We start from the raw sequence: 16122 nt of genomic DNA on the forward strand, positions 1-16122 counted from the left end.
AGTGCGCCCTTTAAATCCAAAAGATCCGAATGCGAACTTCGGTTGCGAAGATTCATCTGCTCCTCATAAGCATCTTCTACGAGTACTCTATACTCATTCCTCTGTTTTTCGGCCTCAAGCCGACGTTGTCTCTCCTCGGCGACCCTTTGCACCCTTTTTCCCTCTGGAGCCTGAGCCTTGCCTCCTCGAGACTCTGAATTCTCCCTACCAGGCGGTCATAGGCTGGACCATTCCGCAATCTCGACCCCTGGAGAACATTTTCGCCATGATGCGTTGAACTTGCCTTGAATCCACCCCCACCGGCAAAGGCGCCCGATGGTGTAGAATAGTCATCATGGTTCCCTGATTCACTCCCTGAATAATCCTCAATATCATTCAAGCCTACCTGTGGCTCAACATGCACAGGATGACGGTGACTCACCGAAGGGTTGACAGGGCCAGGCGCAGTCTGCGTGCCTTGTCCAGCTACAGCTTCTCCCCCCAGTGGTACCTCATTTTGCTGCTGGTGAATCTCAACTTGTACATTCATCCGATGATTCCCAGCTAACATGCTAGAATGTTCAGACTGAACAAATTCCCGACGTAAGTTAACATTATTAACGTTACCCTCCTCACCCCTGGTCTCAAACAAGGCCCTCCTTGCGCCAGGAGCTGACATGGTATGGGAGTTGAACCTCCCCAGAATCCTCCTGATTTCCATTATCCCTCCCTGAAGTCGCCATCTCAATTTCCCAATGAAATTCGATGTAAGCGTTGAAACGGCCAGTCTTCCCCTGGGTGGAAAGATTTGTGAATATTACTTCTTCTTCGTCGCTGCGCGATATGACGATGGTTGATCAGGCCTCCGTCCTCTTCCAAAAATAAATAACGCTGCCACCAAAATGTTAGAGTCCCGAGCGGTTGGGTTCGGTAATTTGGAAGATTAAGACACTCGCGAACGAATACTATAATAATATTCTTTATTTAATTTCTTACTTTTTAGATACCATTCAAGTGTTCAGACTGATACGGAAGGTATCAGGTGAACCGCAATAGGAATCGAGTTACTGGCCCCGAGACAATGGTCTCTCGAGTATTTATTTGATCGAGAGCCCATGACGTCGTGGTCATTACCTCATATCTGCATGGTGTAATGATAACACCATGCGAATGAGCCCAGTGGAAACTGCTGATGCGAGTTCCACTGGCTTACTTTTAATTGCGAATATACGTGATACATGATTGCACGTATATTCCCAATTGTTTAGTAATTGCTTAATATTATATTTGTATATCACAATGTGTGCCACTTATATTGGAATATTGTGAAATAAGTTGGATAATTATGCTCCACTTTTGGGGCATAACATAATGTCAGTAAAAAATTACTATTCTGTGTGCAAATAATCATGGACACCTTAATTTTTGCCGACAAGTCTACTAATTTTCGAGTGTAGTGTCTGAATATTCCACTCGCGTACCTTGAATTGTCGCAGACTAATAATGAAAAACAAGTACATTAAGAATAATTTCCTTATGAGAAGATTTTTGAGTCATATTGTAAATGGCTAAAAATAAATACGTTCCGGAGTCTACTTTAAGGTATATCCCTTGAAAACCCGTTCTTATTAATATTATCCCCGTGTTTTTCATAGCTGATGTTTATAATAGTCCCCAGCTATTGAAAAAAAATGCTAACTAGCGGTACTACACAGTTTAGGAGATAATAAATAATGAAATGCGGGCTTCTAACACNAACATGCGAATTTCTGCAATTTTTAGTCATATGACCCATTTGACCGCAAGAGTAACAGCTTCCGACGATTTGACGACNGGCCAATCGATGGTTATGGGTCCCTCCGAACTCGATCTTATGAGAAAACGGTTCTTACAATGTTCTACAAGAACTAATTCGTAATAGATTGATGAATTACGAATTCCGTAAATTTTTTGTGAAAATTTTTACTACATAGTTTCAGCGATATTCCGCTCTAAAAAATGGAAATTTCGTGAAAGCATTCCTTATTTGATTCAAAAAATTAATTAACAAATAATTTCTGTAGTATCGAGAAATTCCCTATGTACAGTTCTATTACTTTTATTATAGGCGAATAACGTAGAATATTCTAGTTATAGGATTATCTCTTTTTGTTCATGGGGAACTACGTCCGAAGAGTAGACGTAGGGAACTAAAATGTATAAAGTTTATTAGGGTAGTTTATTATGGTAGGATTTGACCAGACGGAGGATTTTAGAGTTTATTGTGGGTCTAAGGGCCCAGGTGTGACTACCGACGGGGACTACCCCATGCCAATGATGTCAGAGGGGAGAGGATCACGTGGGCCTTAACCCTGGCCCACGCCGTGACGTCAGAGGGGAAAATGAATCACGTGAACCACGCCTGACCCCTGACTGCCATCAGGGGGGGTTTCCAGAAGGTTCTAAAGAAAACCAAAGTCGGGGTGTCGCTAGGGTCGCTTCGGAAGTAGGGAGGGCCCTAGGGCAATTATAAAAGCGAACGTCAATCGAAGCGTAGAGATATAGTTGACGTAGAGACCGACGGCGGTAGCTGTGTGGTTGTAGCTGTGGGGGCCAAAATTTGTGACACTCTAAATCTCACAGTTTTATTGTCGAGCGGGAGTCTCGCAAGAGACGACTGTATCTGGGCAGGTTTTTCCCTCAAATGAGGTCTTCCCTTGTCCTTTGACGAATGCGGTACAAGGGGTTGGGGGGTGGGAAGGGAACAGATCGTAAAGACCCGAAAGGGTATATGAGAAGAAAAAATTTTTTAGTTGACGTAGAGTTGACGCAGAGTCAAGAGAGACACGATAAAGTTTTACTCACAGAGATTATGGAGTTCGAGTTGGAATAGTGGAGAACGTAAATTCAATATTTTCATTTAATATTATATATCCCATGTATTATAAGAGTGAAGTGCTCGTGTAAATAAATGTATATATATTTGAACATTTGTGTCTAAACTTTAACGAAAAATCCTTTTAACACATAACCCCACATTTATTTGATTCAGTTACCCGAGTGAAAATTGCTTCAGGCCCACCTGAAGCATGATCAAAACTTGATCAGGTTTTTGTAAGGTTCGACTGATGCGGTGATTCCTGATGAGAACCTGACCAAGTTCTGATCCAGCATATCGGATCAAAAAAACTACAAGCAGGTTCAGATCAAGTTCTGATCAGGTAGACATGATCGGATGATGCCTGATGAGAACCTGACCAAGTTCTGATCCAGCAGATCGCATCCGAAAAACTACAGGCGGGTTCAGATCAAGTTTTGATCAGGTAGACATGATCAGATGATGCCTGATGAGAACTTGACCAAGTTTTGATCCAGTAGATCGGATCCGAAAAACAGCAGGATGATTCAGAACAAGTTTTGATCAGGTAGTCACGATCCTACCCTGAGGTGGGCTGCCTGACCCCAATTTGATCAAATTCCGATTTGATGCCTTTGATCGGCATTTGAACGGGGTCAATTGAAGAGAAAATGATCAGATTCAGATCCGGTCCACCTGACATTAATTTTAATAAATTTTTCGGATAATTTAATTAACTATTATTATACTATTCAAATTAAGTTTTATCAACCATTATCAATAATTATTTTCAATCTTTAAAAAGGATCATTACACTATAATTAAAATAAATTAAATTAAATTAATCAATTTAATTTAATTAATCAATCTAATTAACAGCCAGCCCTTCTCAAATGTACAGAAGGGAGGTATGATGATGTCGTAGATACGTATTAGAGGAATATCAAACTTACACGCAAATGATGTTGAGAAAAAAAATCACCAAATGTCTATTTATTCATTAGCATTATTGCTATTATCATTATTATTATTCATTAATGAAATAAATAAAAATTTAATTGAACATATTTTATCTGTGAGAATACCCGAGTGGAAATTGCTTCGGGCCTACCTGAAGCACGATCAGCACTTGCTCAGGTTTTTGTAAGGTTCGACTGATCCGGTGATCCTCATGAGAACCTGACCAACTTCTGATCCAGCAGATCGAATCCGAAAAACTGCAGAATGATTGGAACGATGAATGATAGAAACGATCTCACCCTGAGGCCGGCTGCCTGACCCCAATTTGATCAAATTCGGATTTGATGTCTGATCGGCATGTGAACGGGCTCTGAAGAGACGGACGGTCTGAAGAACGGGGAATTGAAGAGGAAATGATCAGATTCAGATCCGGTCCACCTGACATTAATTTTAATAAGTTTTTCGGACAATTTAATTAACTATTATTATACTATTCAATTTAAGTTTTATCAACCATTATCAATAATTATTTTCAATCTTTAAAAAGAATCATTATACTATAATTAAAATAAATTAAATTAAATTAATTTAATTTACTGAATTTAATTTAATTAATCCATTTAATTAACAGCCAGCCCCTCTCAAATGCACAGAAGAGAGGGATGATGATGCCGTAAATACGTATTATAGGAGTATCAAACTTACACGCAAATGATCTTGAGAAAAAAAAATCACCAAATGTCTATTTATTTATTAGTGTTATTGTTATTATCATTATTATTATTCATTAATGAAATAAATAAAAAGTTAATTGAACATATTTCATCTTTGAGAATACACACGCACATCCGCGAGATCAGGAATAATCGTAAATTCAACGAATACTCCGATACAAATCATATAGGCTATGTACAGTTTACTCAATAGTAATAGCGCGATAGCGTAGTGGTTAGGGCATAGGATTAGCAATCATAGGGTCCCCGGTTCGATCCCCAGCATCGGTAAAAAAATAATAAGCTTTTTCAGAGGTAATAACAGTAGAGTATCATTAAGAGAGACAGCCTACGGTGAAAGAATTGAATTATCTTTTGTTTTGGATTAATTATCATTGATAATTGTTATCGATACTGACAGACAGGTCATCTAGTTTTCATACAGTTGACTTGATCAAGTTCGGATCCATTCGTCCTGATCAAATCCGGATTGGTCAGAGGCGTAACATGTCTGATCAAGACCGGATCCATCACCTTGATCAATACCTGATCAGTGGTCAGGTCTAACCTGATCCAAACTTGATCAAGACCTGACCAGAATTTCCATTCGGGTAACCGGGAGCAGGCAAGACAACTAAGGACTAGGATAAGGATCGACCTTTCATGAATCGATCGATATAATCAGAAAGCCCACTCATTTGACGATTATTCTGCTTGCCTCTCATAGTCTCATTTGAATGTATCTTAAAGTATGCACCGGGAACGTATAAAAACACAATTTTTGCTTAATGGATAATGTTACATCTTTTCGGAATTTTCAGATGGTTTATCTCTTGGAACGGATGAAATACAATTGGAAAATTTTTCCGAAGGATAATGGACTCCACATGCTCCATGAGCACAGTGCTTATGCAAAGAAATATGCTGCGATATATTTAAGTAAGCCATCTCGTCTCATAACAATGGTGACTGGCTTGCGAATAATTGGAAATTTTCTTAGGTCAACTATGGCTGAGTGTTTTCACTTTTATAGCCGAACCTTTCGAGAAGAAGTTGATCTATCACTTCCTCTACCCCGATGTCCATCTGCCGAAGAAATTTCCAATTCCGATAAATGTCCCACTCGACGTAGACACTTGGTATTATTACCTCTGGGCCACTATTTCACTGAGTAAATTTGTCCGTATTACTCTCATTGGCGCATGTGATCTATTATATCTGACGTTTGCGGAACATGCCCGTGGATTTTTCAAGGCTTTGGGGTGATATACATTCTATATTTTAGAGAGTCATTTATGGAATTCTGGGTATCTAAATTCTGATTTCTTTTCCATCTTTTGTTGAAGATATGTCATTGAAAATATACCGCCTCACGACGAGTCTGAAGGGGTTGATCGCAGTTTCGAATATTTGAGAAGTTGCGCAATACTACACAATCGTGCTATAGAGTGGGTTATTGACATGAGACACCCAGGAAAAAATTTCGTAAAAAAACCTAGCGAATTCGATGGAAAATATTATTATTTTATGGCTGATTGTGGAATTCCGCAGCTTTCTTGCGCGTCTTTTCTTTAGTAGAACAAATCGAAACCATTTTCTAGAAAAAATCTGTAGACTTTCATCTTTTTATAGAACTTTCTCTATAGTGATTCCTGGACATGAACGTTCTAATTTTTTTGCACTCTATTTTTTTTTCTCTTTTCATTGAAAATTCCAACAAAAAAAACTGAACCACAGGTGTTCTATAAAAAATATCTCAATAAAGTTGTATCGAAAAATCGTCTTGATTTTTCACTAAGCCGAAGAGTTTTTTTTTCGATTTTCTCTGAAAATGGACAATTTTCTCCCATTTCCTAGAAAATTACAGAATTTTTGCAAATTTCTTCTGAATCCAATAATTTCCTTCCATTTTTCATTAACAAAATCCACAATTTTCTATTTCAATTCACTATTTTCTTCAATTTCATTTAAAATCCAAACACTAATAAATAGTGATACCGCGAGAAACTTCACGAGACATCGCGAGACATTGCTTTGAAGGGATTGTCACGGTGTCAACGAACATGGAAATCTTTGGTCTCGTTTCAGTCTCGAAAAACTCCTCTCGTGATGAGTCGAAATCAATTTATCATCGGTCTCAAGTCTTTCGTGTTTTTTAATGTACTACACTGTTAAAAAAAATGGAATTTCATGGACAACTGACTACTAATTTTCAGGACAGTGACACTGAATGATATTTAAGGGAAAAAATCATGAAATTTCAGATTTTACAGTAAAATCATAAAATTTCAGAAAAGTCAGTAAAATGCCAGAATTTTAAGCAGCATAAAGACGAGAATTTTCCGGGACTGAATTTTAGCCAATCACAGCGCAGTATTCGAGTTCACGATACTCTTTTGTTATCAAATTTTTTCGGAAATTGCACACTAGCTTCTGGAAATTGCATCTGATAATTGTATAGTAGCTCTTCATTTATTCCTAACGAATTGGATGTTTTGCTGAAAGAAGCCCTCGAATACTGCGCTCCGCTTGGCCAAAATCCAGTCCCGGAAAATTCTCCGCCGAATACCCTTCGACCTTCAAAATTAATCGCGATATTTCCCTTAAGATTCCCTGCAAACAAACAAAAGAGCTGCGCACTCAGGATTTTTAGCCTGCAACTTGACACTTGTTTGTTTGCAACGAAGCTATCGGGAAATATTCCGATAATTTTGAAGGTGTCGGGGTATTATAACTAAGAATTCCTTAATGTATTTGAATTTCTAATCTAATGTGAATATTCAATACCAAATTACATTGTATTTGCAGTGAAAGCTGAAATTTCATGATTTTTTCTCCCTAAATCGCATTTAGTATCACTGTCTTGAAAATTAAAGAATGTATTTACCATAATTTTCTGGTTTTCTATTCATTTTCCGGGAATAATGGAACTGAAATTTACAGTTCTCTTTGATTTTTCTACGAAATTCTGAATTTTCAGTGGTAATTAAGTTCGATGAAGATTTCCGAAAATTGCACCGGAAATTTCAGACAAAAATCGTTAGCAGTGTTGGAAAGGGGCGCGCGCTACGCACACGTATGAAATATCGGAGTCTCAAGTTAAGCTAAGTCACGATATCACAGACTGCTAATATTAATTCAATATTCATATTGCTTTTCAGAGTGATTAATTTTGGAAAATAATGAATCGGCCTAGAACTAATAGGAAAATCCATAAAAATGCAATGCAATTTCCTAGCGAATTTGCTGGGTTTTTCTATGAAATTTTTTCGTATGTGTAAGATTGTAACAAAATTGTAATAAACAGGTTTGCAGAGCACGTCAGAGACGTCTACCTCTGGTCTTACTTGGGAGTAATCATAACCAACACTCTTATGATTACTGGAACTGGTGTACAGGTGAAATAATCAGACCCTTCTACCCAGAGAAATGGCTTATTAAAATTAAATAAGTATATCATTCGAATCAAGCACATCGTTTATTGACTTACTAGCCACATGGGGCGCGCGCTTCATCGATCGGCTAGTTGAAAATTGATGTAGAATAATTGATATGATGATCAATATGATCATTGATATAATGATGATAATGATTATTGTTTTTTTTATTCATTCCTAAATGAATGAATGATCACATTGAAGGAAATATTATTTATGATAAGTCAAAGTCAATGAAGAAAAAGTTGAAGTTTCTCGAGCTTCCAAAAAAAATTGAGAATTTTTTTGAATTCACTTGAAAACTCAAGAACTTTCTTGGACTCATTAAAAAACTTGAGAATTTTCTCGAATTTTCTAGGAGGCTAGAGAAATTTCTTGAATTTTCCAGAACATTTCAGAAAACCTGAGAACTTTCGACGAAACGGCGAAAATTTCAAGGAAATACGTATCTCATAATAATAGAAATGAGAATAATTTATCTAAGAACTATCGTAGAACATTCTCGAGTTCTCTCGAAAGTTCTAGAAATTTCTACTATCATTGGCTAAATAGATGTTTTTAGTTTCGAAGAATATTCACTCATTTTCTACAAAATTCGAGAAACCTCCAGAAAGTTGTTGAAATTTCTAAAACTTTCTGCGTTTCACCCCTTTAGGGGGTGAATTTCCAAAAACCCTCCCTTAGTGGGAGTTTACGTCACTAAGGGTAGCTGTAGGCAAAAGCTCATGCCCGTAGCTTTGTAGTTTGGGCTGTGCCTTGATACATCAGTCGCCTCGAAAATGGCTTCTCCTTTATATGTATATAAGATTAGTTCCATATAATTCAAAGATTCATTGAAATATTGATATGAGTTCATTAATGCCCAACAGAAATATTGTTGAAATGAATAGAAAAATGTCAAATAAAGGGTTTGACTCGATTCAAATGCGTCGTTTCTCTGGGTATATATTTAGATATTTTTAGATAATTTAATCTCACATGATTGCTCTGAATCAAATGAAATTAGGTGGTGCACAACTATCATAATACGGAGAAATTGATAAAGTTCACAATTAATTTGACAACTCAATTGTTCCATCTTTTCATCCAGTGCTACACCGCTCAAAGAGTTATGGATGCCAGCTTTGATCTCAAAGATGCTCTGTATGTTCAATTTTCTCTTTATAATTGGTATAATTAATTAACTATATTGTTGAATTTTCAGAACAAATGCAAAGTGGTTCAATGCTTCAAAGAAAGCCCAGAAGTTGATACCTCTGATGGTCATGAGGGCTCAAAATCCGGTGGTTATAACTGCTGGAAAGATGTTCGTTATGAACATGAATCTTTTTACGGTGGTAAAGTCTCAAAACTTTTCCTTTTCGACATGTATGACACAATTGAACAGAACTAACGCTTTCTTTAAGGTATTTCATTGAATTTTTATTGGGATTCGATAAGAAGTCAATCGGAGCCCTATTAGAATTTTTGAAATATCGTGTGTGACGTGCAGGGATGGCCATCAATATTAAATTTCTTCAATATTAAAAGATTTTGCGACTTACATTGATAAATATTTGAATATACTCATCAAAATTAAAAAATAATATGATGAAAAAAATTTTGTTTCCTCTCGTATACCCTTTCGGATTTTTACGATTTGTTCCCTTCCCACCCCCAACGCCCTGTATCGTATTCGCCGAAGGATAAGGGAAAACCTCATTGGCGGGAAAATCTGTCCAGGTACACTGAGAGAAAAACGACAATCTTCTCAAACAAGTCTTGTTTGTGCCAAGAAAATAGTTTTTTGAAAATTACCAAAAAAGGATTTTTTTGTGACAAACATGCAGAAAGTGCGCCGAGATGAAAAATTTTCTTCGCAAAAATGGATTTAGCAGTTGAAAAAAAATTGTATTCTCTGTACATGCAAGAAATGTCATTTCCATCACTACTCCTTCGTTATTCGATACTCCCACACGTATGTTGCTCCCGAAAAATGTTTGCTTTATGCGAAATAAGGAATGGTAGTTTTCTGTTTCGGTTATCTAATAATCACAGATAAGAAATGAATTCTTAAATGAAACAATAATAATGATATGATAACAATCTTCTAACTTAGGGACAAAATATTTCTTGATAAATTTTTCTTTATATGGGACATTTTCATCCTGAGAATGCACCGTCTTGTATGAATTATCCGCCTCTTGAGTCAAATATTATTTCGTTGTTGTTGAAAACGGAGCAATTATTCATGTTTGGAATTTTCAAATTCGAACCAAACAAATTCTTTTTTGGTAATTTTCAACTAGTGATTTTGTTGGCACAAACAAGACTTGTTTCAGAACGTGTTTGTTTTTCTCTCAGTGTACAGTCGTCTCTTGCGAGACTCCCGCTCGACAATGAAACCGTGAGATTCGGAGTATCACAAATTTTGGCCCCCCGCAGCCGGGAATCGAACCCGGGTCTCCCGCATGCCAATCCCACACTTTAACTACATAGCCACCGCCGTCGGTAAAATAATATATATTAATAGTTTAAATTTCCGATTGATGATGAATTAAATATTTGATAATATAGAACTGTAAATTTTCCATTAAGTGAATATTTCTAATTTCTTAAAAGGGATTATCGATTCCAAATAATCTGCAATCTTCCTAAATTATTAGTTAATAAAATAGTTCAAAATTTGAATATTTAAGTTGATGATTACTTGAATAATTAAAAGTTTAAGAGTGATGTTAACTAATTGACAGCTTCAAAATTTAACGGTAATTATGGTTGATGAATATGGCTATCCCTGGTGACGTGGGGAAAAAATAAACTCATTTTTTTTTCTTCTTGCAGGGTCACCTTTTTGACCCAAAGCTCGGCTAGATTTACGGCGGGGCTCACGGGGAGTTCGCTCAAATTGTAGACCGTATTGAGATAGGATTCCGGAGGGATTTTATTTAATAATCAAACACCATTTAATTATAATTGAAGAATATTAATTGAATAGAATCGATACTATAAAATCAAATGATAACTAATTGGGTTCGGTATCGTGCGCGGAACTATTTACTCAATATTCCTGGCTATACGAGTGGACGTCCGTCCCACTTCGGCGCCTGCCGTACTCTGCCTTATAAAATTTCATTGCTTATGTAGGCGTTTTTTTTTCGATAGAAATGTTCAATGGAAAGCATTCTATAAAAAAATCACTGAAATCCGATTTGCTATACGACTTATGGCAAGACATTTTCCGTAAAAATTCTCCCGTTCAAATTTTCTAGATATTTTTGGTCAATTTTTTTAATGAAAAACGAAGAAAATAGAATGGAAAAAGTTCAGGAAATTCGTGTCGAGGAATTCCTATGGAAAATGGCTCAATAGAAAAAGTTGTATAGAAAGATGAAATTTTACTGATTTATTGTATGAGAGTTTCTCTTGGACATTTTTTATTTAAAAAAACGTGCTTACAGCTGCAAAATCCTCTAAAAACTATAGAATCAGCCGAAAGCTGAAAGATTTTTCACCAGAAATTCAATGGAAATCCAATAGAATTTTGTGGGTAAACTGTCCATCAAATTATTTTCTAACAGTATATAACTTTTTCATGATGTTTTCACAGGTGGTGAAGACAGCAGGATCTTATCTCACGGTGTTGTTAGCTCTGCAATAGACTGACGTTGTTATCATTTTTTTTCTCTACATCTTCGAATTTGGCACGGAATCTAATAGTGTTCAGATGCCATAGGAAATTCAATGTGTCTTCAACGTTTTTTCCACCTCCAATCACTTGATTAGAATGCAATAGTGTAGATGATAATTTGAGGCAAATCGCTTCGAACCTAATAAAACACAACTATTGGACGTTGTTCGAATAATCCACATATTATCAACTTTCAATCTCTTTATTTAAACCTTAGAAAATCCTTAAATTAACAATATTATTCAGACAGTCTCCTGTTGCGTCATCCTCACTATAAACCATTACACACATCGTTCTCTCAACTTCTCGAAGCTTCTACGATGAGGCTGCCCTCTATCATACACGAATCAAATTTTGTTTGAAATCATATTTTCCAACAGACGTAAAAAATTAGTAACATCGATTGATCCGAGGGGCCATTCATTTGTGAAATCACCGTGTCACTCAGGACTAAAATCGTATGAAATGCGTTCAAATCAAGTGAAATCAGTGAAATCTTAAGATTTCATTGATTTCAGGTAACTTCAATTGAAGTCACTTGAAATCGGTGAACTCTGATGAAATCATGAAATGAGTCACTCATGTGATCCTGTCGAATACACGGAGAGAAATGTTCAGTAAAAATTACGGAACTCCCCTCTCGCTCACCGATTACGGAATTGACTCAGAAAATTTAAGTGACAGTATCGTAATTTTTCACAGGAGATTCAGGTAAAAATTACGGAACGCTCTGGAAAAATTCCGCGAGAGTTCCGTAAAATTTCCTACAACCATATTTTGCTCCAGAATTACGGAAAAAATACGTAATTTTTATTGAATATTTCACTCCGTGTATATAAAAGAGAAAGAAACTTTTGACTTATTGCTGGTGTATTCTTCTTCGTATGCTCACCTACGTGTATTATTTTTATTAAAAAATTCTCGAACTTTAACCAATGACTACTCATGGTTATGTGGCTATTGGTCAATATGACCAGACAATTGCCTATCCTTTTCTATAAGTTTCCTATTAACATTTTATCGAAGGGCTGAGGAGAGAGATAGAACCGTAAAAAAACAATCGGTTGTATAGAAGAAAGGGATAACAAGAATAATGATAATGATAACATTCAACTAAGTTGAAAATCTGAGAAAGGGTTTAGCGGGATAAGCATGGTGAATCTGCCCCCAACGAATTTCAAGGCGGCAATTTTTTCACATGTTCACCACCCAAAAAAACAATTCTGTGTAAAATTTCAGATCACTATATCGATCCCCTGATTTTTTATGCTTAAAAAACTGTTCTTTTCAATTTTTTTTTTTTGAGTATTTCAAAGCTACTTAAAGATATGAAAAATTCTGGAAAATCAAAAACATCAAAATTGAAGAAAGAAATTTTTAATTGATTTTTAATTGTTAAATAATATTTTTAATCGACACTTCTTTCTTTTAAAAAATCATTCTCATAGGTAAAGATTTTTCTACCACTTTGACAAAAATTTACGAGATTCTAGCCTCAATTCCCCACATTTTGAGAAAAAAAAGTTCGAACATTCCATCTTCAACACATTCAAAAAAAATAAAAACCTCAATTTTTTACATTTTTGCATGGAAATCCTTGCGTTAATCATCCCTACAGGTCTATTAATTGATTATTATATCTATTCCAGTATTGTGGCACATCATACTTTTGAAGGAGAGCAATTGCTGGGCAAAGTCGCTAGCGAAGCGGTAGAACGATTTGAATTGACCGGGTTGTTAGCTGAGTTTCCAGACAATATCTTCGAATCTAAGAGAGATAGCGAAATACAAGTCCAATTTCAATTTGTACTAAATTTGAGTTCAAAAAGCTCCAAAGAAATTTTGGTAACAACCTATTTGTGACTCTCGATTCGCTCTACAAAAAAGGTTATGAGAAAACAATGAATATCTGCGTTAGATTCCGAGATATTCATTGAAAACTGACCAATAATAAAATCGGCTTAAATCGTTTTACCGCTCGCTTATTGGAATGGAACGCAGATTATGATGGAATCCCGAAGCTAAGTAGATTCCTATGTAAATTTCCTTTTCAACAAATTCAGGTTTAGAAAACCTCGAAGGAATCGAATGAATCAAACAATATGGCTCAATTAGAGGGCAAACATTGTAAATCAAACCCTTGATTCTTAGAAATTAATAATTTCAAATTATAGATTGATTTTTTCCATTAAAATTTCTAAGTTGGTTTTATACTTCCTTGTAAAAATCAGGCAAGCTCAGCAAATGAGGGGAAGGAACCAGCGAAATGATCAGGAGAGTTAAATTATCAGAAGTTTCAAATGGAAGGGATGAGCAAAATGATTGAAAGTATCGTATAGGCCAAAGTGAGCGCGATGAGCCATTGGACTAAATATATAATCAGAATAGTCGAATCTGAAACGACTCCTATCGAGGTCTTTCCTTAACATTTTGATTTTCTTAATTTTAATCAACTAACAAGTGGACGTTAATTCTACTTAGTTCCCTAATTTCCGATAATTGAATATTATTTTTTACCCACTATTCACCAGGAGATAGTAAGGTTTTGATTACGAATTTGATAATATCAAATGTGTGTTTGATCTGCTCAATTCCCCTGACGATTTGCATAATACTTTCTGTCAACAACCTGCGTGGCTTCTTCTCTTCTCGATTCAATTTCTCAGGAGTGAAAGATTTGTGGTATTGTTGTACTTTTGGGAACCGCCACGGATTTTTAATTTTATATATGGATTACCAGATTTGTTTTATGGTAGAGATTACACATGATGTTTGATGCTTATTCAACTGATTTCCTTGGAGCTTTCCGAATTCAATTTTGATAAAAATCGGAGTTCAAATAGGACTTCCCGAGTCGAAATTTTCCTGGATCTCCCAACGTAGTTTCAAGGTCCCCTGGTGGGTTCAAAGCGTTGAAAATACGTTGTCCAGTGTACAGGCTCAAATGCACCGATTCAACCTACTTTCGACGTAAATACCGTCTCTTTTTTCCATTTTTCCAGATTGTACGTTGAAATTAGGTTGAAACTAAACGTATCCCCAACGTTCCTCCACCGTACATTCTTTCCTTCCTTTCTCCCCTCTACACTCTTCACCCTGCTAGTTCTATTCTAACATCGATTAATTGATTAATTGATCTTGCATAAATTAATCGGTGGAAGAATGGAAAAAATATAAATATTATCAACTCGGTGAAGCAAAAATGGGAAAAAAAGAAAAAATCGATCGGTCCATTGGTTCTCGAGATATCCCTGCTTGTAGTTCTGCCGTGTTCCCTTTCGGTCACCCATCCTTTTTCTGGTTTTACTCGCTACTACTCAAGCTCAGTGATGGCAGGATATCCCAGTATGTTTTTTTTTAACCAAGTTTTTATTCAATAAAAAAAACAGTCAATATTTACAATATTTACAAACCTTAAAAACTAGTATCAAAAAAGGGTTTTCCATATATATAATTGTATGGGATGTATAAACTTTGGCCTGGAGGGGCTCTCTAGTTTATTAAGTATCGTAAATTGTCAAAAGCGAATTTTCATGAGGATTTTTAATGACATTGTATTCCTCTTAATGAGAATTATACTTCATTTGTTGCATTTCATATTTGTAATAAATTTTTGGGTGCTTAAAAAAATAGAATTTTTGCGTCAATGTAAAAAAAAGCACATCAGTATTTGCAGAAGGTTTTGAAAAAAGATTGTAATTATTATAATAAATAATTACATAATGTGAGTCATCCAATATGATTCACTCTTCTATCTATTAATACAATTTTGATATCTGTATAATCAATGCTTAATTAATAGAAGTCTTCGTATTATTGTTAATACCTGAATTTTTTCCCTTCAAAATCGGGAAATCCTAATTTTTTTCTTTTCAGAAATGAAACAGAAGTTTTTTGAAATTTTAAGGAGGACGGAAATTATGCCTATTGTAACGACCCTGGGGTCTATTTCTATTCGATTGATTGAACAACTCTTCCCGAATTTTCAACTCTCTCATATATTTGTCGTTATCGTTCAGCCACCAGAATTTTTTCTTCACTCTCGAGAAGTCTTCAATGTCGACTTTCGGGATATCCCGGTATACTTCTGAGCTGTACAGTTGCTTGTGGCGAGTTGTATTTTTTTCGAGTTTATATAAGCACCTAATACAAGAAAAATAGGAAAAAACAGAAAGAAAGTCGGCAATAGAGTAATACAGGAAATTAAGAGGAAAGGAGCAAGGGGAGGAGATGAGAAAGAATTAGAGTCCATATAGGTCTAAGGCGTCTAAGGGTCGGACCCTTCATATAAAAGTCAGTGAGTGTAAAGATCCGATAAGTGTAAGAGATAGTTGAGTCTGAAGGATCACGCGAATCTAAGGGTCAGTTGAACCTAAGGGTCAAAAGAGTACGAAGGGTCAGGCGAATGTAAGTGTCAGTTCAGTAAGGGTCAGATAAGTAAAAGGCTCAGTTGACTTTAAGGATCAGTTATGTTCAAGTGTCAGTTGAGTTTAAGGGTCAATTGAGTTTAAGGGTCAAATGAATCTA

At 35.9% G+C, this 16122-nt stretch overlaps 1 protein-coding gene across 1 annotated transcript in view; it reads left to right on the plus strand.

Moving 5' to 3' along the window:
* LOC107044765 (odorant receptor 67c) overlaps positions 1-11565 on the plus strand; it is a 24760-nt gene extending 13195 nt beyond the window's left edge. The window contains exons 3-9 of the mRNA XM_015266792.2: positions 5310-5427; positions 5489-5750; positions 5835-5936; positions 7796-7886; positions 8932-9068; positions 9130-9262; positions 11515-11565. Coding sequence (XP_015122278.1) covers positions 5310-5427; positions 5489-5750; positions 5835-5936; positions 7796-7886; positions 8932-9068; positions 9130-9262; positions 11515-11565 — 894 coding nt within the window. The remainder of the gene's footprint in view (positions 1-5309; positions 5428-5488; positions 5751-5834; positions 5937-7795; positions 7887-8931; positions 9069-9129; positions 9263-11514) is intronic.
* The last annotated feature ends 4557 nt before the right edge of the window (positions 11566-16122 follow it).

This window comes from Diachasma alloeum, unplaced genomic scaffold, assembly GCF_001412515.2.
Source record: "Diachasma alloeum isolate Michigan unplaced genomic scaffold, Dall2.0 Dall_scaffold_00798, whole genome shotgun sequence".
Lineage (NCBI taxonomy): Eukaryota > Metazoa > Arthropoda > Insecta > Hymenoptera > Braconidae > Diachasma > Diachasma alloeum.